The sequence below is a fragment of the Pholis gunnellus genome (assembly GCF_910591455.1).
Source record: "Pholis gunnellus genome assembly, chromosome: 5".
Classification (NCBI taxonomy): Eukaryota; Metazoa; Chordata; class Actinopteri; order Perciformes; family Pholidae; genus Pholis; species Pholis gunnellus.
Genome location: NC_136531.1, coordinates 23,911,398 through 23,936,890, shown reverse-complemented (window position 1 = coordinate 23,936,890; position 25,493 = coordinate 23,911,398). Strand labels below are relative to the sequence as shown.

At 40.9% G+C, this 25,493-nt stretch overlaps 1 protein-coding gene across 2 annotated transcripts; it reads right to left on the bottom strand.

Annotated features, from left to right (window-relative positions):
* Positions 1–13,627: 13,627 nt before the first annotated feature.
* Positions 13,628–24,635, bottom strand: LOC306695775 (uncharacterized protein). 2 transcript variants are annotated; one of them, XM_079159122.1, is made up of 12 exons: positions 23,916–24,635; positions 21,149–21,279; positions 19,773–19,884; positions 19,529–19,640; positions 19,307–19,422; positions 18,960–19,137; positions 18,693–18,870; positions 18,366–18,527; positions 18,099–18,199; positions 17,766–18,019; positions 16,776–16,956; positions 13,628–16,610 (listed from the first exon to the last, which is right to left on the bottom strand). In XM_079159122.1, exons 1-12 carry the CDS (start codon positions 24,037–24,039, stop codon positions 15,092–15,094), a joined length of 3,168 nt encoding a protein of 1,055 aa, XP_079015248.1. In that variant the 5' UTR covers positions 24,040–24,635; the 3' UTR covers positions 13,628–15,091. The 2 variants fall into 2 exon arrangements, with proteins under 2 accessions (XP_079015248.1, XP_079015249.1); XM_079159123.1 differs by having other exon boundaries at positions 18,699–18,870.
* Positions 24,636–25,493: the final 858 nt, after the last annotated feature.

The window sequence follows — 25,493 nt, the reverse complement described above, 5'->3', positions numbered from 1 at the left end:
GGACTGCGTCCACTTCTTTATTACGGTCTGGTAATAAATTGTATTGTGTAATGATGCGTAATGATGAATCTTGTCATTTATTTGTAGGGATACGTAAAGACCATTCTGTCACTTATCTTCCCTCATTTAAATGTGAGCAGCAATCACTATCTATGACTGATGTGTATAAAACATGTTATGCAGAAAATGCTGTTGCTTTGTTGTTTGCTTTTTTGAAGGTGGACAGCAATGAAGTTTTGAAAGTTGATACTAAACTTAATTTCCTCACACCACTTATAATAAATAGACTTTTTTTTAACTTCCAGAGAGAAAACCTGTTTGTTTTTGTTGATCACAATCCAGCTTCAGATTCACATTTTTTGATTGAAATCGATCTGGAACATTTCATAATGGCTGTGATGGCTGCTTGCCTGACATGATTGCTGTTTTCAGGCAATTTCCTGTTCTTATCTCAAGTTAGCCATCAATCCAGACCCTATAGAGTTTGTAACTTCAAGAATGTGTTATGTTGGAGCTCATTCTGTTACAGAGGAAAGAGGACACATCATACAAAGCCAAGATGGCTACTGTTTAATATTCTTACCAAGCTTACTCTTTTAAGGATGTCCCTGCCACACAGTTTCCAAGAAGTTAAAAAGACAACACAGAGGTGAGAGTAAAACCAACCACAATCGTGTCACACCTTCTAATCAGTAGGGCTCACAGGAAACTCACAGTGACAAACAGTCCCTCACAGGACTGCAGAGCTTAACATGCAAACAGGCGGAAGCTACAGATTAGTTTACAGCTTCACTGTCCATAGTTCAGTGTGATCCTACATGTTGACAATACAGACAATACTTCCATTAGACACAAACCAACGGCTCCTGGTCTCACCTAGTGATCCTTCTGTTACATCGCTGAACCTCAAAAATGCTTTAAATTGGTTGACTGTATACATTGTTAGTTGGAGTATTTGTTGACAACAGTTTCGGTGTGTTTGGGAGCACTTTAAAAACTTTAAAAACAGCTAGAAGGGCGGGGAAATGCTGGTGGTGTAATCTCGGTTTGCCACACCAGCTCCAGGCGAAACTCTCCTGACCTCCAGTGGAGCTGTTAAGTCACAAACCAAAAACACTTCAGGATGAGGTTTGAGCCCCAAGCTGTCCTGAACAAACAGAACGAGATCATGTGGCATCTTGTTTCGAAATTGATTCGCTATAGCAGCTGCAACGTTGTAATATAATACTCATTTCTCAACAGAGGGTCCAATCTTTCAATTGAAATAAAGACCTTATAATTGGTACGATTTTACAGCTAATGTGACATTCACCCTGACTGATCATTTAGTTTGACAGTTTTACTACAAAATATTAGTAGTTTAATACGGACCCTTTGGCAGAAAATGTCTCCATTGACAAAACAGTGACAATAAATTGATTGATCATTAAATTCCAAGAATTCGGCCCCAACTATGTTTTCATGTTTCACATTGTGTCGTGATTTTAACAGGAGTTGTGTTCTGGGCTAGTGGCAGTTGAAACTCGTCCGAGCTCAACAATGTATCAGAAGTCAATTGTTTTTTCCGCTTTGAAAATAAATAAGTAAATGTGTCGCAAGTAATTACCATGGAGGTTTGACACCAGAAGCAAAAAAAGAAATGCCAGAGAAATATCCTTCATTTTAAAATTCTGTTATTTATTAAAGCTAACATCATAAAGTATTTTCTTTTTGACTTTGAACAATGATCAATACATTTGTGTACAGGAAGCTGCAGCCACTACTGTTTTGTCTTCAACACCCGGGCTGCTGTTGCGCTTCAGTGAAAGAAGGTCACACTCTCTCTGATCTTTGGAGGAGGCGAGAGATCCGCTGCACCGCCGTTGCTTTCTGAGACGCTAGATTAATGACATGGGCAAACAGCATCCTATTTGTAGCGCTGGATCAGCAGCTCCAACAGCATGAACTATAATCCTGGCATTGTCAGCAGTCACAGGAATAGTAGTAACATCAGCTCGCTCCAACTTCCACTGCTTCTGTCGTCTCTTGGGCCAAATCCTCGCTGGTGTGACTCTCAAGGGGGCGTGCCTGAAGAACGTGGCTTTTCATCTCCCATTCAGAGGTTAGGCAATGTGCCGTTAGAGTCAGCTTTGTGTAGTCTGTGACGGCCAGCCGTCTGTTGTCAGAGCAACAGCGGGTGCTTCGGACATTTGACTCACAAATTGTTTGAACACATTGCTCAACAGAGGAGGGTCTATAAATGAGATAATGTCAAATCTGTATTATTTTACAACCACCGTGACTTTACCCCAAAGCATCTTCATGCAGTCAAGTTGTTTGCCAGACTTTCTACTAAATATGATCAATATTGCTGACGATATTTCTTTGCTCCCTAAAGTGGAGCATCTCACCATAGCCGCAAAAAGTGCAAAAGCATCTGAAGGGATTCAGTCCCCAGTTACAGTGTGTGTACAGGTACAGGCATTTAAAGTCACAGCGTCACACAAAAAATAGAAACAGCCACAGAAGAAAATGTTCCAATCAACCAGCAAATCACAACTTTTGTATGTGGAAAAGCCATGACATCTGGCTTCAAGACCTGTTTCCTTGTCTTTCTACACCAGGTCATCATCTCACATGGACAGGCTGCGTATTTTTCTGGTCATTCTCCAAAGTAATTTTTAGTAAACTTAATGAGATTTACTTTTTTCTTCTTATGAATCCACGCTAACGTCTCAGTGTTTTTGTATTGAGTCTGCCTTCAGTGTATTGTGAAACAACCGTTCATCTCACTTCTTGCTTTTGCTCTGATCTCTGGATCAGTGTTGGAGGCGACAGTCAGACTTGGGAGACAACATCGCTCTGTACTGTGACTGTAAATTGCTCTCATGAGAACCAGCCTTCTCTTGTCCTTGAAGTAAACCTTCAATGGACTGCAACCGTTGATTCGGCGCACGTTATGAACCCCCTTCCTCGTTTCCACTTTGTGAGGAACTATTCCTCTGACTCCTAGGACTTGATGATCATAAACACCACTGACTCTGATGAAGGCCTCTACTACTGCGGAACTGGACATACTAAGGTGGAGGATAACACAATAATTACTTCCAGACCTGTTTACAGATATGGCAACATAACAACAAGGATCCTATTCGGTAAGTACTCCGATCTGGCTTCTCTTTGTGCCGTAGTTGCGCTACATTGACATAAGTGTGTGGACACACTCATGTGCGTCATTTAACATCTCATTCCCACAACATGGGCATTCATATTATAGAAGCCTCCACTCCTCTGTGAACTTTGGAAAGTAGCTGCCGGAATTTGTATCTTTCAACAACAGGAGTGAGCGCAGATAGTAATGGTAATGCAGCTTTTGCCCAATAAGCGTCAACCAACAGAAAAACCAACAGAAACATCTTATTATTAACATTTATTCCTGGAAATATCTGGGTTTGTATGGTTACTGGAGTAGAGGAAAAACTAATACCCATGTGACTTTGAACACGTAAAATAAACACTTTTCATTTCCCTTACATTTTTACGAGATAAATATTTCGCCAATACACTTTGCAGTTTATTGACACAACTTTGTGTTTTATCTAGACGATAGCAAGCCTCGCTGCCTGAATACTCGAGACTGTGGCATGTGCTGGATGCTGCTGTACTCACTGTGTCCAGCTTTTGCCGTTCTCTCCTCTGTGCTCTCCTCCCTTCTGGTTTATCAACTTTGCCAGACAACAGGTAACCGCTGCATATGTCACTCACTTCTTTCTTCAGTTTGTTGTATTATTTGGTAGTTGTTGTTTTTTTACTTAACTTGTTATAGAGTGCTTCTTTTATTAAGGTAGTGTTGGATGTTGGACGTTATAGTGTAATTATGCTTTATTCATGTAGCTAAGGAACCTAAAACTGATGTGAAAAGACCCGACGCCAGAGGCCAAACGAGTGAGAATAAGGTAACTTACAGCAGGAGGTTCTATCATGTAAATCATATCATATGCATAGACCTTCATCATGGCAGACATTTTGCATTGCCAGACAAAAGTATAGCTAAAGGTTACTGGCACACCTAAATGTACATTTGAGTCGTCAACTGTGCTTTTCCCTAAAAAAATGCTGACTGTGGGAAATGTACTGCATTAGTTATGTGGTACCTGAGTGTTTAATAGTGCATTATAGTCAATCATAGTACTGCAAGAATACGTGTTCATGATTTAGAATAATATAACAATATTTATAATCCATTTTAAGATGAAGATGTGTGTTATGCTGCACTGGAAATCCGTCAGGCATCACAGAGCCCACAGACGAAGAAGAAGATGATACAGAGTTCTCCCACCTACTCTGCCATCAATACCTGTGACTTGTAATTTACACAAACATTAGACAGAGGAGCAATCAATACCGCTGATAACATATACAGTATGAAAACATGGATGGAATACAGTTAGGTTTTTTTATTATACTTCAATTCAAAAGCAACGATATGTTTGAAAAGTTGATAAACTCTTTTCTCTGTCAGTTTTTCTGTGAAAATAAATATATATATATGTATCTAGCCGTTCTTTAAGTCATCACTGCAACTGCAGTGTTGGGGGGAGGGGGGAGGAGGAGAGGAGGGGTACTTCTTCCAAGAAGTAACAACACAATAGCAAGAACTTTCCTTCCACCACATTCTGTCGCCCCTGTGATCAGGCCACAGGAAACCCACATAGACAAAATAGCAAGTTATGCAGGCGGACTGAAGTTGCAGACCACACTATGTGACATGAATTCAGATGAAAGCACTCATGTAGGATGCCACCAAGACCTTTAAGCAGACGGTACTGTCTTAAGACAAGGCCATCTTCTGGCTCATCGTCAACAGCATCAGCTCAGTGACATACAACATTACAAAACATGATTTACCTCAGGTTGGCAACACTGCACACCAAAACCAAAAGTCCAAGGGCTTTTTTATTAGGTTCAGAAAGTAAAACTAGACACAGCATGAAACCATGGTATCTCACAATGTGACCTCTCTTTCCTTATGTGTACCAAACACTGGGAAACAGAATGACAACCTAGACTACAGAACCAACCTCAGCCCAGATCAGGTATGTGCCCTGCTCGACCCACTGCCCGGTCCTGCCGACCCACAGAGGTTTAACGTCTCACCTTGGTGCAATTATGTAGAAGTGTATTCAAGGGGATATCAGCACATCAGTGTTGGGCAAGATCACTAACGCAACAAAGCACACTTCTGACCACATCCAGCAGTGACGCTGGGTGTGTTCAGAGGTCCAACGGAAACGTTTCAACCAGAGATGGCTCAGTTTCAGAGGTGGAAAGGGAACTAGAATATTATAGTCAAGTAAAAGTACTGTTACTTTAAAGGCATTTAACTCAGGTAAAAGTATTTAAGTAAAAGGGAAAAATTATGATATATGATAGCACAGTTAAATATAGAATATCTTTAGGCTACAAAATAGACTGCGTTTAATGTCAATTTATACACAAGGAACAACATCAGCAACAACCTTTAGTTTAAAACCAATGGGCAGTCCATGCTTACAACCGATTATGCTTTCAATCAATATCAATATACAACTGCCTTCATCAGTGTGGCCTCGCAAGAATTAACCCGAAAAGAGACAAAACTCAAACAATCAGACACAAATGTTTGCCTGAAGCTTCTTTTAGAATCAACAGCATAATAAAACAGGAATGAACTAATCTCTAGAAACAGATTCTGCATTCACATGCAACGGGACAAGATTTTGTTATCGGAAGCTTTCTGGTTTCCATTGGTAGTCAATGTTAAATACTCACGCTTTGGTCAGGCCTTGGTTGAAGGCAGATAAACAGTATAGTATACTTATGTGATCATATTTTAGATCAATTATGAGCTATATGTTATGTTGTTTTTAGCTCCAGCATTTCCATATCCTATATAAAAAGAATAAATATGTAAATCATTTTTATATATATTTCTCAGTGGTATATAAAGTACCCAAAAGCTATACTTGAGTAAAAGTAAAGATACCTTACTGGAAAATGACTCCAGTAAAAGTGAAAGTCACCTATTAGAATACTACTTGAGTAAAAGTCTTAAAGTATCTGATATTTGCTGTACTTAAGTATCAAAAGTAATTTTCTGATATTAAATGTACTTAAGTATTGAAAGTAAAAGTACAAGTAAATGCTGTTAATAAAAAAGCAAAGGGTCAGAATTTTGAGAATTATGAAGTTTATTCTTTTAAGTGCTGTGGCCACCATGACCAAGGGCAAGGAGTTGTGTTGAAAATAATTGGGTTGGCTGTGATCCATCCAGGAGCAACAATGTTCAACATCATATATTGTACATAAGTATACTTTTGCATCTACTATGAACTTATCATCATAATTCTCCGAAAAGCAATATGACACTATGAAGGAGTTGTAACAGTACGTTTATAAGTATTCTCATTCCGACTAGAGGATGTAGAGGGCAAATGCATTATATTGTGTTCAGCAAAAAATATCAACTTGATGCATCAGGTCAGTGTTTTGAGAAAGGACACCTGCCTTCTAAACTCCTATGGACCTGATTTGTGCACTTTCCTGTCATAATTTTTGCATTAGGCTGCAGTTCCTTCACAAAATCTCTAAATGGTTCTTGTTCAACAACACAGAATGGCTGGAGCCCTTTGACCACATACTTCATGACAGCTTTGTCAATGGACCTCTGAGACACAGTCAAGGTGTTCATTAATGTGGTCTGGTTGCTGGTGGAGGGAGTCTCAGGAGCCCTTTTTCTCTTTGTTGATGTCAGCTCTCCATATTTTTTAAGGTGGTGTACATGCTTTCTCTGAAACAGTGAGAGAAAGACATTTTGTAAGCATAACAACTTTAGCTAGCCCCACTTGCTACACACACTTGTATGCATCTCCAACTACGATGCGGTTCAAATCATAATGCTGTGCTCTCGCGGCTCCTGTCAATCCTATGGTGTGGTGGCTAGCTAACGTTAAGTTAGCTAACGTTAGCCAACTAGTGCTGCAATGATTATAGCTAAGATGACTCAAATCAACAACATCTCACAACTGTCAACACTTCCTCAGCTCACTAACTTGCTAGCGATCTGTCTACTACACTAATTGTCTCATTTGATTTACGATAGCTAGCGAACATAAGCCTAACATACACCATGTATAGCTACATTAGAAGATCAGACACCTGTCTCCCCCCCTCCCCCGACAAAGATATATTCCAATCCTGTGGGAAACACTGCTAGATATCTTAACAGGTTTATGCTAATTATCATAACTAAACATTAACATTGCGACACATGGGATTAATCTTAATTTACCTCACTGTGTTTCCTGAGGTTGGATGGGGAGTTTTTGAATGCCAACATTTCAGTAGCTTTGGGTAAGCATAAGAGGCACTTCATCCGGTACGAAGAATCTTTCACTCCAACATAAGAAAACATTTCTCACAAATATGGCCACGGTGTTGGTCTTCGTCACCACCGTCGTTTGTTGTGGGAGCAGCAGGTGCTTCCATTTCTGCTTCCATCATGAAATCAGTCATCGTAGAGTGGATTCTACTCATGTAGTTGCTCGCTAGCTAGCATCCTGGTTATAACTGGGAATCAAAAAAACGCGGTTTTGAGAGCACTTGTTTGCAATTGCGCATTAACGTGATTAACCAAAGATTTAACTTGCAAGCTAGGTCCACTGATTCGCCGAACCTGCTTGCTTGCAGTCTGTGTTCCACCACAGTTCCCGACGTTGTTCTCATGATTCATTTTTTTTCTAAAGATAGATTTGATTTTGTAGCGAGTAACGAAGGTTTCAGGGGAAATGTATCGGAGTCAAAGTATCAGTTTTCTTTGCAAAATGTAGTGAAGTAAAAGTAAAAGTCAACAGAAATATAAGCAGTAAAGTAAAGTACAGATATCCAAAAAAACGACTTAAGTACAGTAACGAAGTATTTCTACTTCGAAGTAACGAAGTATTTCTACTTCGTTACTATACACATCATTGATATTTCTTCGATGTTATTGAATAATATAATATAGGATAATATCAAAGAAAATAAACAGTCCAACGACGTAACAGTTTTACGGGTGTCACTCTACACTGTACAAATATGGATCTTACCCCATAAATGACAAATTTGAGCATATTAAACTTCTGTCACATATGCATCAGAATCTCTATGGATATAAAAAGAAACGCGGACCACATTTACTGTAAGTGCTACAAAGGCAACAATGAAAGTATTGCTCGGCTGTGATCTACTTATTATTAAGAGGAAACATCAGAATACCACATATCTTTACACCAATAGAAAACAACCTGAAAAGAGAGTGTTTCACTTGGCTGGCCAATCACATTCTTCACTTCCTTTGACAGAAGAAAGTGCACAGATCTGTCTCGCTGTCTTCTAACGCTCACTCTCATCTCTCATCGTCACACATGGAAGGTCTGCACATTTTTGTGGTCACTCTCTTAGGTAATTCTTTTGAGACAAATTTTGGATGTTTTGATTTCTATTGTTAGGTCAAATTTTTCGTACACATTCTCATTGTTGTTGTGTTGAGCAGGAACCTGCACCTGCTGTAATGTGAAATTGTGTAACACTGCGCACATTTCAATCTGCTTTTACGATTGTCTTTGTATTCCAGGAGTTGCATCCTGCAGTCGTGATTGGATCTCTGGATCAGTGTTGGAGGCGACAGTCAGACCAGGAGACAACGTTACTCTGTACTGTGACTGTGAATTATCAAGTGGAGTAGGGCTGCAACTAACGATTATTTTAATAATCGATTAATCTGTCGATTATTTGTTCGATTAATCGATGAATCGGATAAAAAAACAAAAAAGCATTAATTTCTAACCCCTTTTTCAAAAACAGAGCTGACAGTGTAAATTCACAGTGCAAAACATCTTCAGAAAGTGCACAAACAGGTTGCTTGAACATCCCTGAGCTGTTAAAGTAATAATTTAAAAAAAGAAATGGACTAATATCAGGAGTGGGGTTCAGTGGGTTACCCAAAATACTCTGTCTCTTATCACCTACAAGTATAACAGTACTTTAATGAGTTAACTGAATAAACTTTACCGTGTTCGCCTGGTAGACCAGCAGTAGAATAACAGAATGGGAAGAAAAAATTCGCAGTTTTCACCCGCCATTTCTCATCTTTCTGAGCTCCGCTTAACTTCCGGTTTAATGGTCATGTTACAAAAACAAAAGCCCAAAATGGCAATACATGTAATGTATTATAATTGCAGAAATAAACAAAAAATAATACAAATCGCGTAAATCAACTTCCGGTGTTGTCATGGCAACGTTTATACGCCGGTCAGCGTCAGCTACAGAACCGGAGTCCTATTCCATTATTCCGAGCTGCGGTGTTCAGGCGACCGGGCCTGCTGTGAACACTCAAACATCTCCACGACTTATTGAGTGGCGTAATAATCGCGCGACACAACGAATCGATAATGAAATTCGTTGCCAACTCTTTTGATAATCGATTTTTATCGATTTTATCGATTCGTTGTTGCAGCCCTAAAGTGGAGTATACACAGTGTGGTACAGGAACTGCTCTCATGAGAACCAGCCTTCTCTTGTCCTTAGGCAAAGACTATTAAAATACTGGATCAACACTGACATTACAGATTATCTGAAGATTCCCCCTCATTTCAATTTTGTGAGAAACCATTCTTCTGAATCCTATGACCTGCTGATCATGAACATCACTGATTCTGATGAGGGAATCTACTACTGTGGAACTGAACAGAAAAAAGTGGAGGATGCGGAATACATTAATTCCAAAACTGTTTACAGATATGGCAACATCACAACAAGGATCCTATTCAGTAAGTGTGCTGGTCTGACTTCTCTTTTTATGTTAATCTTTAGTACGCAGTGAATGTTACAATTTCACCGATAGAATGGAAATGTGCTTTTCCCCTTTCTGTTAAAGTTTGTGAGTGGTCATGATGTCAAGTCCAAAAGTCAAAGTTGATCATAACGCATGAAGGCCATATCATGATTAACATGTTAAGTTGAACCCAGAGGTATACAGTACAGCCATTCATCTCAAACTGAATACATGATTATTTCCAATTCCAAAGAGATGGGTTTGAATGAGCTGTTTTTAAAGTGAGCAATATTTCCCAATATGATCTTTTAATGCATCCTCAGTTGGGGGGGGGCATTTGAGAGAACAGAAAACAGCTTCACATATGACTTTAAAATGTTCAAGATCTCGTCTGTTGCTGGCATAAAATCAATCACCAATGAAACATTTTTAATTAAACAAGCACTGACTATTTTGGTTTATTAAATTGGAGGATGGGTCTGAGCTGGAATAGTTCAATCAGCGGGGAACAGTTGAATGTTAAACATTTTAAAGCTCAAACATCATCAGTGCCGTTTTGATTTGTAAAAAAACAAATGGTGGGGCACTAACAATTTCAATAATAAGCTACATACCTGGAAAACTATACTCTCTTTTGCTACTGATGTGGGTTTTTTAACATTTCATGAGTCCATAGAAGACTAACAACAGAGTGGCCAGGTCTTGTACACATACACAGAGGAAGACACGCACAGAGAGAGAGAGAGAGAGAGAGGCAGATTACACAAGGTACATTACCGCTGCAACAAGCCTAAATGAAGAATGAAATATTCCATCATAATAAACCGACACAACCAAGCTCCGAACAAATGAGCCTTCAGAGCCACGAGCGATCAGCATTGAGCTCGAGCCCTACGACATTGACAGCTTTTTTTTCAAATATCCATCATATGACAACAAATTTCAAACGGCAACCTTAACTTCCCCTGGGCAAACTTGAGAGGTGATGGCTTGTCTCAGTTGTCGTTGAAAAAAACTGCGAGTGAAAGTTTTCCTCCTCTTCAAAAGTTCCTCTCTGACTGTTTATTATTTTCAGCAGTGACGGTCTCCTTTGTATGGTAGCCCATTCCCGCCAGCAAAAACAGTAAAAAAGATTTTTTTTAAATCCGAAAAAAAAAAAAGAACACCCCCCCCCCCCCCCCCCCAAAAAAATAAGATTTAAATTTATTTTGCGGAATGAAAAAAAGAAATTACTGATTTATTTATTTTTTTACCTTTTTTCGCTTTTGGTGCATCCAACCATAACACTGACCAGATGTTTGCTATAGAAAGTCGAAATTATGCGATGTGTTTTCGTGGATACAGTGACAGGGTCGTTTTTAACCATGAAGCTCAAATGTGGTCAGCGCAGACTTCAACTTTGCAAAGTTTACCCGTCCAAGTAAGCAGAGTTTCACAGCATCAACAAATGACTCCCTCTGCTCTGTTATTACTATCCTCTCATTAAGATGTTTAAAAGCGTTGTGACCCGTCCTCGACACTTAGCAGACATTGAAAACAGAAAAAAAAGCGCCTTCTTTTGTATGCTAACGTTAACCGTTAGCAACTCTTTCTTTGAAAACAGCTCCACCTCAAACCCTCGGTTCATTTCACAAGCAGTTTGAACATGACAATATTCACTGACTGGTGGGCACTGAGGTGCTTTAATTCCATTCTTTCCTGCAGTTTAATGGTTTCAAGCCTGTCCTCGAGGAAGTATGTATCTAGCTAATCCACTTCTTTCATATTCTCCATGATGCGCTGGCGTTCGCTACGGGAAGTGTCCGCAAACGAGTGTTTGTGCCAGACAGATCAGCCAATCAAATCTGACTTTACTGTGTAGTGGGGCAACGGGGTCTCCCTTCATACACCCATGGGCCACGGCAACGGGTATGGTCAACAAGCTCGTATGATTGCACACTCTCTGAGCTTGCGTATTCGTATTTGTCTACGTACAATCTATCGTGCAATCTGTGCGCACAATTAACTATTATTGTGTTATGAGAGAGAGACTTGCCCCACAGGCCACCGTAGTCCTAGTGCGGACACAAATCGCAGTCTGAAGCACTACTAAATGAATTATATAACATTTAGGAGGATGCTATACTCATAGATAATGAATTATAGCAGATAGTAGGCTATTCTTTCATAATTAATCATGTCATAATTTGTTTGCACACACTTTCGGTGGTGAATCTCTGGCGTGGCCCCACCTGCCCCTATTGACCAGTCACCACTGATGCAGATATTGTTCAATGTTGTAATGAATGCAGGAAAAGAAGGTCAGAAGTAATCCACATATGTATTTGTTCCAGATTCCAGCCTTGGCCCCAGTGGGTGGAATGAAAACCCTGTGCTTGGTTCCTCCTGGATGCTGGTGTTCGGTCCAGCCGTCACTATTCTCTCCTCCGTCATCTCCTTTATTTTGGTTCACTTCTGTCTAAAAACAGGTGTTTTCCCTGCTTTGGTTTCAAATCAAATTGTGTTAAATCAATTATTTAAATATGTAGGGAAGCTGTCATTACATCACTTTATTTGCAAAGCGGCAGTAGCCATTTTGTAATGTGACTGTATTCATTTTTGTTGCAGACAAAGAATCTCAAACTGACACCAAGGGACAAAGGAGACGGGACCAGGTAATGTACAGCGAGAATTTATTGAGTCTATGTTAAGTACATTAAGTGTTACTCATCATCTCACACTTTTAGCAGCCGTCTCTTCGTCTTTGCAGTTGTTGTAATGTGTCTCAGTCACAGATTCAACAAATGTCAAATTGTCTCTCAGGATGAAGATGCGTGTTTCTCTCGAGTTGTGTTCCGGGCTCAGGATGGACAAACACACCAATAGGCAGAGGATGGACGGCACGAGCACGTTTGCTTTACTCAAGCAGAAACCAAATAGAATGAAATGATTTCCATTTCCTCTTGTTGGTTGTCTTGTGGTTTAAGAAACGCCTCAAGCAAGCGGGCGCAGGTCTCTTTTTTCTAACATACATACATTTTTACAATCTATTTAATATGTACTTTTCTTATACTATAACTTTGTTGCACGTTAAGCTATAGCATTATACCTCGCTCTTATTTTTAATTCGTCAACATGAAGTTTAAGAATTAGTTGTACTTTTTTACACGTAGAACATGTCATGAATTAAATACTTTTACATTTGAATTCTCGTTTACAAGTTGTGCGCTAATAAAAAAAAATCAACAAAGGCAGTAAATGGCTCCCTCCTTAATATATATATATATATATATGTATATATATATATTATATTGACATTCACTTATGCATGTGACACATCATTACATACTTTGGTTGCTGAATAAAATAGTATGTAGTCCTTGTGATCAGTAAAGCTCGACAGGAAACCCAGAGTGACAAACAGCCCCTCCTGCGACCGCAGAACTCAACATGCAGACACACTGACCTCTCCTGACCTCTAGTGGTCATCATGAGTAATCCCCAAACCAAAAAGACCTTCAATAGAGGTTTGGCCCCGAGATGTCACCCAACAGTTCAAACTGCATTATTTTGTGTTACTGTTAGAATTTAAATTCTCAATATTGATGGGAGTCATTTAGCTAAGTGTTTTTTTTCTTGCATTTTGGAGTATATATATATATGAATTTTTCTTTCTTTAAAAATAAATAGGGTATATATATATATACCCTATTTATTTTTAAAGAAAGAAAAATTCATAATCCATTGAGACTTTCTTCCTTTTTAAGCTGAATTTGAACTTGTTCCTTTCACAAAGGTTTGAAAGAATTGACATGCTGACAATGTTTAGATTCTTTATTGTAGAATCATGCAAAATATTTTCCTAATTTCATTTCTTTATCATCATTTGTTAAATCATCAGATAACAACAGCCTTTGAAATCTTACATTCATATTACAGTTTAGTGCTTGTCCTTTTCTAAGACAAGGGTCAATATTTAACTTATTTATTCCTTACACTTGAAACAGACAAAAAATAATAACGTGAAAAAACGGATACGAATTAGCAATTTTCAAATCAATCAAAATGAATTTCTGAAATATTTGAATTCCAATAAACTGCTCAAGGTACTGACTGTATGCCTGTAAACAATAAAAGAATCATAAAACCAATCAACAATTAGAAAAGAAAAAAAAAATAGCAAGCCAGCTGTTCATGAGCATTTGGCAAATCAATGCAAACCATTTAAATAAAACGTTGGGTATCCCAGGCCGATCCACAGGATCAGGACCCATGCTTTTTTAAATGGGTCAATATTGGCTATGTTAAGGTTGACCCATTTCCAAGCTCAGAAAATTAAGAAAAAGCAGTCTGCAGTTTAAATTAGGAGTATGTGCATCAGGAAACAACGTGATTAAAATGTTTTATTTTGTGTCTATTTCAGCAACATTTTAGCAGGTTAACCTAAAAAGTGCTGGCTTTTCAACTTTAGATTTTTCTGGTGAGAAGAAAAGGCCTCAACAGATCCACACAGACACACGCTTTCCCATAAATATGCAAACGTTGTTGGGCAATCTGATACAAAATCTGATATGAAAGCATTAACAAGATTTTTTGTATTTTATTTTGTTATAAAGTGATCTATTTGCTGGAAGCTATATTTTCTTAGTGCAGACCCATTCAGGTGTCAAACATATTTCAGGCCATTCAAAACTTGGTTACAAATCCTAAATAAATCCTGAACAATAAATTGTCAAGACTAAATTAGCAACAATAAATTATGAAGTTAAGAAAAAGTTCAAAGTTAAGAGTCTAAACCTAAAAAACTCAACTAATCTGCTGTGTGGGTGTGGTTTCGATAACTTGATGATCAAACATCCCACAACTGTCATCAGATCCTGCTTGAAAGGTTTATAAATCCTGATTGGTGCATGAGATATGTTACATCTCGTTTGTACTTCAAACCAGTGAGATGAACACAGAGAAAAACACAAGCAACACAGAAATCTCTCATATGAAATAATCAAAACTGTTGTCTTCAAATGTCTTCATCGGAGGTTTATGTTGAATTCAAGCATTGCCTCTGTTATACAGAAAAGCAGCACAATTTCATACTTCAACCATAGGCAAAGCCTCAAAAAACTGCAGCTAATATAATATACGGTATCAACTATATGTCTACATAAGACTTAATAATCAAAAATAAATCAACTTCAGCTTTCCATGCCAGATATCATATGAGGTTCTGAAACTCTCATTTTCAAGTTCAATAAAAAAAGAGGAAACATTCTAAGCTGGTCGTCAGAGTTTTTGTAGACCACTTTGAGGCTTCTCTGGAGTTGACTCAGTTTTCTTTTTGAAAAGATTTTTGAGCTTCAAAGATTTCTTGCTCTTTTCCTTATGTTTGATCTTCTCATCTCCAGTCTCGGGGGGCGATGCAGGAGATAGGAAAGCAATCCTTGAGGGTGGCAATGGTGGCTCCACCTCTGCTAGCAGCCTGCTCTGGGGCAGGTTGGGTGTTGAGGCAGAGAGGCTGGTTAGGGTCTTAGCCCCGGAGTAGCAGGACTTCTCGAGGATTCCATCATACACAAGCTGACTCAGCGGGCCAGACAAAAGGTCTGATGACGAATTCCATGGTACCTGGGAGGTTACCATAAGGTCTGGCTGTCCTATTCCACCTTGATATGAACTTGATACAGACGCTCCCAACTCCTCCCTGAGTATTGATTGTTTAGGTATTTCCATTGGAACATCAACTATATCCCAGGAGATTTTTCCTGTGGGAGTGTCTATGGAGGTGTCAATGTCAACTCTTGGCATTCTTGGTATTCTCCTTTTGAGAGAACCAGCAGACATCTCAAGTTCATCTCTCAGTATCCTTCTACTTGTTGACGGTCCTAAACCGAACTCTTGCTTCTCTGTGGATGACGAGGTATCCATAAGTGTGTCAAATCTCTCTCTGGGCAGCAAATTTGTGGAAGAAGTATCTGTAAAATACTCCTGCTCATCTCTGGACATCTTTCTTGGTGGTGTTCTAGCGGCCTCAACCATTTCGTCCATTGCTAACGTCCTCACAGAAGAATCAAGCTGGCAGTCTTCATTATTCCATGGAAACTTTCTAGAACCAGTGTCGAAGGACGTTCCCATTGAATCTCTTGTAATCCTTCTGGGCACTGAGTAAATTGGATCCTCAACATCATCTCGTATCATCTTTCTTGAGATACTGTCCATTGAAGCCCCCATCATATCTCTTGAACTCTTCCTAGGTGCCGCATCTGTTGTTGCTTCTAATTCATTCCAAATGATTTTTCTCATGTCGAGAGGTAAATCACTTCTTTCTCTGTATACATTCCTTGAAGCAGTGTTACTCAAATCTCCCATAGTATCTCTCTCTACTTTCCTGCCTGAGAATTCCGCATCCAACTCATTGGAAAGCACCTTTCGAACCGCAGTATCCATGGGAGCTTCCCTCCTGTCTCTGGATATCTTCCTTGGTGTAGCCTCTATCAAAGATTCTTCTTTTGAGATCTTAAAAAAAGGGGTTTCCAAAGAAGTGTCCAACACTCTGTCTTTTGCCATCTTTCTGCAGCTTGAGTCTAGACAAGCTTCAAGTTCTTCTGCCGAAGTTTTGCGAACTGGAGATTCAACAACAGCTTCTACTTCTTTATTCAAATGCTTTGTATTGGAGCTGTCCGAAAGCAGGTCAGTTTCATCATGATAGAGCTTTTGAGAGGACGTGTCAACAGTAGGACTAGGGAACATTTTGCTGAGAGGAGGTGAAGTCATATATTCTGTGTCTGAAAACCTCTCTTGGGAGTCTCTATTAGTGAGAGAAATGACAGGACGAATAGGGGAAGGAAATGACATGGAAGAAAAGAAAAAATGAATCAAGGAATGAACAGACTGTCACTGATAGACCATGTTTTAGCATAAGCAAAGTGTAAAAACAAATTGGTCTCTAAAACTGATGGGCAGGAAGACATACTGTTTCTTTAGAGTTTTCGGGAAGAACCCCTCCTCCTCACAAGGGTATGGGGTTCGGATGGGGATAAGAAGGTCTGGGTCTGGGGCAATAACGGCGGCCGCTGGCTGAGTGATCGTGCCGGGACGACGTGACCGACATATGGTGGATCCACGTGTTTGAGGAGAACGCTTCAGTGGTTGAACTCGAGGATGATCAAAGATGAACCAATCAGCAGAGCAGATAAGACAATTCATAACATAAGACAGTGGTAAAGAGATGAATATATACCCCTAGTTTACAACATTAGAATCTGGCACGGCACAATTTGTCCACACATCTTTGCAAAATATATGATTCTATAGGCGTAGAAACTCAATTAGCCACCTAGCTAACGCTGCCTTCAAATGGGGTCCTGTTTACTCTGTTCATGAGTCAAGTCCATAGAAACGGCCCCCAATCTTGTGGTATTCACAACCGCGTAAGTGAAAATTTCAGAAAGGTCAGAGTTCATGAGTCGTGACCTGTTTGCTGATGTTTTCAGAAATTGAAGTTCTTTTTTCTTTGGATAATAAGTAAATATATTGTAATTTTAGTCAGTTTTTCTCTGTGATTTTATACTTCTGTGGAAGATGTTGATATTCCCAACAGCTTAAGACTTAACCACTTGAACGCCAGGCCTATCGTGTACACAACTTCGTACCAACGAGGTCACGAGTTCCATTTAAAGGCAGCATCAGTTTCAGTTCGCAACATTGTTAGCTCGATGGCTAACAGGACAGTAAGTTCACAATGTTTCATAGTTTTTTAAAAAGATGTATTTGTACCATTCACAAACATAAGTAATTACAGACGTTTCCATACAGAGCACGAGGGGTTACTGAATGGTTTGATGTGTATGAAAGTTACGTGAATCGCATGCCATGGCCTCTGTAGTCACCGGATCCGAACACTATGTGGACACTGATGAGGATCTAAATAAAGAATCAAAAAGCCACCATTGCTGTTACTTACCTGGCATCTGAGGTATGATTGGAGAAGCAGACTCTTCTAACAGATCCTCCATAGATCCATGGACGGAGCTGTGACAAGACCAAGATGGCTGGGCCACTCTGGGAAACCCCAGGGCGATCGAGTCCGAGTAGAGCTGAGCAGTGAGGTTCGACAGGCCGGGATTCCTAATGATGGGGAAACCACAGAGGCGCTCGATCTGCTGCCAGCGATGGAGGCGCTCCCGCAGGCAGGCTGTTACTTCAAACAAGGCATTCCTTTGGGATGTACAAAGACCATATGTTGTATTACTGTGACGGACGCAGACGAAACCTGCACAGGTCATTTCTAGCTCACTTTGCCTCCAGGATCTTGTGGTCAACTTGGTCTAGTGAGGAGCTGTGTGCGACATGGAGAGTCCCGAACAGAGAACTCCTCTTCTTCTTAATCCTCTCTGCCTGCAAGGAAAAACAGGTGCAGGTCAGTTGGTGTAGTAATGGGAGAAATTATAAAAATGTAGGTGCCCTTTACATGTTTTATAATTACTTGCTTACAATGTGCAGTCCCTCTAAATATCACCAGTGTGTTTTTCAAGTGTGCCCCCCCCCCTTTTCCATGCATTACCTCTTCCTTGGCGACGGCAAGCTGTAGTTCTGCTCTGTGCCTCTTGACATTGTAGTACTGGACCTCCACCTCATGCGTCAGCTGCAACCACAGCTGGAGGGCCTCGGAGGCATTTGAGCTAGCCTGCATGTCCTTCTCCGCCTGCTTCAGTGCCCCGCGGACCTGAAGGGGGTCACATCGGTCAAATGTTAGGGATCAATATGTAGGCAAATTGTTGAAAACTGCTGGAAAAGCTTCTATTCTGTCCTTTATATCCTTTGAACTTTCCAAACTAAAGCAAGGATGACAAGCGTCTATAGCGCAGCATTCCTCTCGTTGCGTGTCTACCTGTACCAGCATCTCCTCTGCGTATCGGAGGCGGCTGAGCTCGCTGACGGCTCCCTGCCTCAGCTCGTGCAGGCGGTAAGCCTCCTCCTGCGCCCCCATGATCTCATCCCTCATCTTCTCCTCCAGATTCTGTTTCTCCTCTGCGACGTTGCGTTTTTCCTTCTGCGCCTCTGCAAGTCTGAGCAAGTGAACGTTTTTTTAGGCAATCAAACAAAGTCAATTCATCAACGTACAGTAAGTGAGAGACACTGATAGCCGAATACTTACTGTTCCTGCAGATCTATGAGGCTCTGCTCAGCCCTCTGCAGACTTTCCAAATCTTTCATCATCCTGGCTATGTGGAATTTACTGGATTTGCTCTGGGCCGTGGCAAACCAGCAGCCTCCAACTCCCATCACCACCGATACAATGAGCAGCAGGTCCTTCATGTAGTTATGAGGGGGGCCTGTGGTGCAATGGAAGGTCATGATTATTAATGGTGGATGGATCATAAATACATCCTAGATGATGAGATGGGACAATCGGTCTATGACAGTAGTTCTCTGTGGAAACTGGGAGGGTTTTTAGGTCTGCGAGGCATCGGGCGAGGGAAAAGGGTTAGGACTTGTCCTTACGTGTAGGCGGTCCAAACAGGACAACGTCCAGAGCTTTGATGTTGAGCTTCTGTTTGTCTCTCTGGTCCTGAACCCTCAGATGGCCACTCAGGAAGGACGGCTCATTGGCTGCAATCCTGCACACAGGTGTCAAAGTTTGGCGCGTTGATACGCCTCCTTGCGACAACTGACTGGTTTTTACAACGACTCGCTCAGACAACAGCAAACAAGAGATATCCTCACCTGGGGAGTGTGTTTCCATTGACCTTAAAGTCCTTAAAGTTCCTTTCGTACTGGGGCAACTCGACAAAATCCTTCAGCCAGCGAAGCACGTCTTCCTGAGTCCAATTATGGACTGAGGAGTGAGACGAGGATAGGAGACAAAGTGAGACAAAGTAGAGCTTGTAACTTTGGAACACACACACAGACATTTTCTCTCTTTGTCACACACACACACACACACACACATACACACACATACACACACCTTCGGACAACTTCCAGCCCCTCCAGAGCTCCTCAATTGTGATGTGTTGGTCTTCTCTGTGCAGGTGGCTGTGTTTGTTGGTCTGCTGCTGCTTCATGTCCTCCATGATGAACTGCAGAATGACAAGAGAGGGACAGAAGGAACAAGTGAAAACTTTAAAGAGTAAGGTTAGGGGTCACGACGCACGTAACATTAGCTGAGCATAAAACCTCTCCGTCAAAAATAAATTGGATGAATGTGGCGGTGTGTTGTGTACTTGGAATTCAATCCAGCAATAAGGAGCGGGTGTTTTGAGTCTGTATTTATTTAGAATGCAGGCAGAAGCATGAGTGTGTATTACAAACGTGTGTGTGTGTGTTGGTGCTGTCTTGGAATGTGTTCTTGGCTGTAAACGGAGGCTAAATGTGAGGGCTAGAGGGAATCTTTGGGGTGTTCTGATGAGCCCGGACCCCCCCCCATCCCAACCCTCCCTCCTTAAGTCTCTATGGCAACCGCAACCCGAGCCCCTGGATACTGTATCCCTGAACTGCATTCTAGAAGGCATAGAATTCTGGATTTACTACTAATGTCACATACAACCAGAGACTCACACAGTCACAAAATACTTATTCACTCTGGATATCATGAACTCGGAAATATTGAATTCAACACAAATCAAAAAATCACAACGGCGACAGTGTGCTTGAGTTTTTACATGCAGCAAATATGCCTTTACACACACGTACCGAGCCGTATGCCGAGATGAACGACTGATCACTTGTTTACATGACTAAATGAAAAATGGGCTTTGTTTTTGGCTCATTAACAAAATGTCCTTTGTAAAGAAAATAAAATGTCTAGGAGGGTGCAATGTATTATAGGTTTGCAAAAAAGAAAAGAGATATATGTATCAAACCTTGCTTTGCGACATCATTTTGTCATATTTAGGCATTCATTGTACTACTAACTTGTATTTTTTCAATTAATTTCATGCAAGCAAATAACTGAAGTTTGACATTATTTTGCAGACACTGAGGCTACTACTACATAGATGCACTGAGGCTAGCAGTGTATCTTTACAAGTTTGTTTGTGGCAACTTTAGGAAACTGGCTGAAGACTTACGTTCGCTGGAGTCAGACAATATTAAGAGGTGTTATGCTGTCAAGTATGGCTATGAAGGTCACCAGTGTTGCAGTATTCTATTAGAGCAAACCCATTTTGTCACCGAGCCAAAAGCAAAAGTTATACCGTTGCTATCCTTGACTCTTCCACCAGCCTCAACACCTGTTGTTGAACTTTATTACCACGTCTGTCTCATGCAAGAGCATGTACGCACAAGGATTTACACACAGCTAAGAAAACGGGGTAAACATCTCATGAAGAGCGAGTTCTGTACCTCCAAACTCTCCTCCACCTCAATCCCTCCGTCTTGGTCATTGTCCATCATCTGGTGGATGCTCCGCAGGGCCTCCAGGCTGTAGCGATCGGCCTCGCTGATGCATGGTGGATACACCACCATGCAGGGGTCTACGTGGGTTAGGGGAGGCAATGACATCAATTATTATTTCACTCAACTTATCCATCCTGCATCCTTTGATGAAGCTCAGCTGTTTAATGCATCTAATCTATAGACACTTACACACACTTTTCTATCCTCACTGCTCCTTTTAGAGCAGATGCAAATAATTCTCTCAGTACTGAGTGACAGTGATTATTTTAGTGATACATGGAATACACATTCACATTTGTAGGAGCAACAGTGAGATAGTGTGCACATTAACTTATTCATGCATCTCTGCTACTGTACATCAGAAAAGTCTCCTTTTTTGACGATACGAAATGTCAACATTTCACTGAAAAAGAAAAATCGGCGCAAGTCAATGGCCATGGTTGCTCCTATAATATAAAGTTTGGGCCAGCATTTATAAATTGCGTGTTTATCAAAATGAGTCATGCTCATCAGTTTTTATGTTATGTGACTGTAGCATGAAATCATGGTGGAAATAGCAAGATAGCTAGCTAACTAGTCAGCCCTGACATGAGGAAAATGTATCAACTTAGTGTTAATGCTTCATCCACACACTCTTGTCAAAGCACATTGCTATCGCCAGATAATCAGTCAATAACACTGAAAAATCCACATAACAGAGAGAAAATTATGATGGACACAAATGGGCGTTTCTTAGCAAACAGTCCTGCTCATCTTTATACTGTTTTTTCATGTTCTAGAGGCATTTTTTATTTTTCGTAGAGGCACTTCAGCCAAAAATGTGGGTTTTAGTTACTCATTAAAATAAAAAATACATTTGAAATTAATTATCTAATAATAATTAAAAAAATTCAATTATTTTCATATACTGTATTAGGAAGTACCTGCATAATCAGTATAGTCCATTTAACAAACCAATCTCATCTTAAAATGTATTTAGTAGCTACATGGACCTCGTACTGCTGTTTCCAAGGTCAATAATGAAACAGAAATAATGTCACCCAGTCATTAGAGCATTTTCACCACCATTATCAAGGAAAGTGATAATTGATACCTTTTACAGATTAGCATCATACCAAAACCCAAATGTCAGTCTGCAGAGCACCAGGGCTTCCATGTACTGCTCACGTTGTTTGATTTAAGATTGAATTGACCACTGAACCTAGACTGACATGTTTCGGCCATACTGTTTGTATAAGTGCCATGGATACTAAAGCAAACTGTTACAGTTACAGTTTTGACTAACTAGTAACTGGCAACACATATCGACTATTACAACACAAAAATAAAACATGTTTGTTACAACTGGAACAGCCTGTTGCAATTAGACTTTAAACGGTACGGTGTGTTCCAGGCTTTGGTATAATACGGGAACACTAATACAGGAGAAGATGACACACAGCTTTCCGTCATCAGTTCATTTTTGTCTCTGTGACTCTGTGTTTTGGAGCTACAGGGAGATGAAGGGCCCAAGGGGTCACAAGTTAAATCCCACTATCAAAGCCAGCTCCCCCGCCCATAATGTAAGGACAATTAAAGCTATGGAGAAAAAGTGACTTCTGAGAAACAAAGTGAATTCATATCTCTCAAGAGTTCTGACGCTGATCCCAGGACATTTTTTCAACAGTATTAATCTCAGAAGTGTAGTAGCATCTTTTTCACGTGGTACAAGTCCTCATGCAACCAGCCCACATCAGCACAGGACTGATGAGTATGCTATGGCTAGATGATACCGTGTTACAGACCACTATAGACTGCTAGTTAAGCATCAGGCATGCTTAGAGAGAGCACACAAACTGAACATAAGGGGGTCAAAATGATGGTTTCCTGGCAGATGTGAGTGACTCTTTTCAAGCTACAGTTATTTGGCATGGTAATACATTGTTCAAATTCCTTACAATCTGCTGAAATTTAGATCTTTGAGAGTAAAATCTATGACCCACAGCCAGACCAGTACTAGCGTACAAGGCAAAGACATTGATCCCCTGGTTGTTGATGAATCGTGCATTTCTCAACAGTGAGGAAACCTCTAAACTGGGTAGGCTATTGAATATCATTGGTGTATACAAAGGCCATCTGAAAAGTGTGTGTGTGTCCCTGTGGAACCTCCACATATGACCTGGGTTTAATTATTTCCACAGTTGAGCTGCAACTGTTGCACAAAGCAGCCATTTCAACTCGAGGTTACACTTTTATTATAAAACCCACTACGAGATTTAGAGTGGGATAAGTTTATTTTCAATGTAATTAGAAAGAAAAGATTCTTGTTCCCTAAATGTCTTTTTGGTAAAGACTCAAAAAACACATTTCTACCAATTAGGTGTTCTGATATGCAGATGATGACTCACTCTAGCTTTCAGTGTCATATACAAATGGCCTAAATGGCCTTAAAAACAAGGTAATCCTTTCAAGTCAAATGGATAAATAACACTTTCAGAAACTATGAATGGTTCATATGTTTTGAATGGTTTGGAAATGGAAAAGAAATTGGGGGGGGGGTCACAAATCACGAAAAACTAGCACAGTGCCAGTGTGTCATTTTCGGCAGTGCCAGTGTGCGAACGGCATGCCTGTGATAATTGGCGCATTATTGGCGTTAACAGGGCAGATTTTAAATACGTTGCCACCAGGTGGAGAACTGAGTTTTCATATTTGATTTGTGTGCTTATTATACCTGTTGGGTCGAAGCTTGCGCTCCCGCCGGGGAAGGTGAAACCTTGGAGGTCCCCGGCGCCGTGCGCGGCCACGAAGAGCGCAGCGGGGAAAACGAGGAGCAAGAGCGGGGACAGGGGCAGCATTTCAGATGGCGGATGGTACTGTCGTCCAGAGTCGAGAAACAATTCAAAACAGACGGAGAAAGAACATGCACGGTACCGACCCCCCGTTTAGGAGGCACCCGTGGCGGTCTGCGGGAAGCTTTGCGCAACCCCGCGCTGCTGTTTACAGCCACGAGCTAGACGTGAGACCGATGATCCGCTTGAGATATCTGGCAGGCTGGATGACTCCAAATGTGTAACAGCGCCCGAAAAAAATTCCAACACTCTTCGGAAAGTTTGCAGCGACGATGTGCTGGCTCATCCAAACACGAGAGGGCTGTGCGTAAAAACACTCCAAAACGTGGGCGATGGTATTCCAGAAAAAACGACAGATACTGCTTTTATAAATCCACACTTGGTCTAATAAAAAGTTTGAATAAAAGATTCCAAAGGCTTATCCATCATTCATAAAATCAGATTTGAAAGGCACATTAAAACCGTATTAGCTCAGTTGTTGTTTAAAAAGAAGGCAAACAATAATCCTCTAATCCCGCTCAGGGTGCAGACCGCTTCTCTGCGCCTCTCGTCTTTTTGGAGAGTGTTTTGGCGAGCCGCATAATCGCGCTTGAGCTGTTCACTCTTCCTCTCACCCCTTTCCCAAGAAGAGACATCGAGATGTGACGTTGTTACATGGATCTGACCCCCCCCCCCCCCCCCTCTAGCAACAGCGCCCCTAACACTTAATTACGTCTCTCTCCCCCCACCCCCACACACAGCCAAACGCACGGAGTTGCAGCGTTGATCCAGCGACCTCCATGTGAAGTTTTATATAGTCATGTCATTTGTAACAGAACTGAGCAACTGCGTTCAAATCCACAACGTGGACGCGTAAAACCAACAGAACAGTCACTCCTGCCAGCTGACTACACCACCTGTCTGGTTTTTATGGTTTTACTGGAGGGTCAATTAAAGCCCTCCTTAGCCGTCACTATGGGAGGTGAGGATCAAGACTCTCATGCCGGGAGGAGCGTGTGTGGCCCGGCCGTCTGGGTCCTTGTTCGCAGATCTCCAAGCTTCCTGGACGAATTAAGTAAACGATGGCGCACCTGTTGCCAACGATTTCTCCAGCGTACCCAGACGCAGTCAGTACCGTGTCCTCAAACTAGAAGTATCAAGAGTGTGAGGGGCGCAGAGAGATCACAGGACTACACACACAAACACTCACACACACGGTAACAACTCGACTTAAACAGTAACAAAGTGTCAGGTTTCTTTCCAGCTATTCGGCTCCCGGTTTAAAAATAGTGGGCCAGCTTTGACCTGTAGCCTGTGGAGCATGCCCAAGTGGCACATGTCCAATAAGGCCTCCACAGGGGTCTGAGTGAGTAGAGAGTACATTTATATATACAATATATATATATATATATATATATATATATATTTTACATGATTGCACATACTCCACTTATTGATGATGAGAGAAAAGAAGAAAAAAA

Coding starts and splice junctions, on each gene's coding strand:
- LOC306695775 (XM_079159122.1), bottom strand. CDS start 24,039: ATGCTGCCCCTGTCCCCGCTCTTGCTCCTCGTTTTCCCCGCTGCGCTC. Junction 19,885..21,148: donor AGGTGGAGGAGAGTTTGGAG/GTACAGAACTCG, acceptor GTCATTCTGCAG/TTCATCATGGAGGACATGAA. Junction 18,528..18,692: donor CAGAGGAGATGCTGGTACAG/GTAGACACGCAA, acceptor GACCCCCTTCAG/GTCCGCGGGGCACTGAAGCA.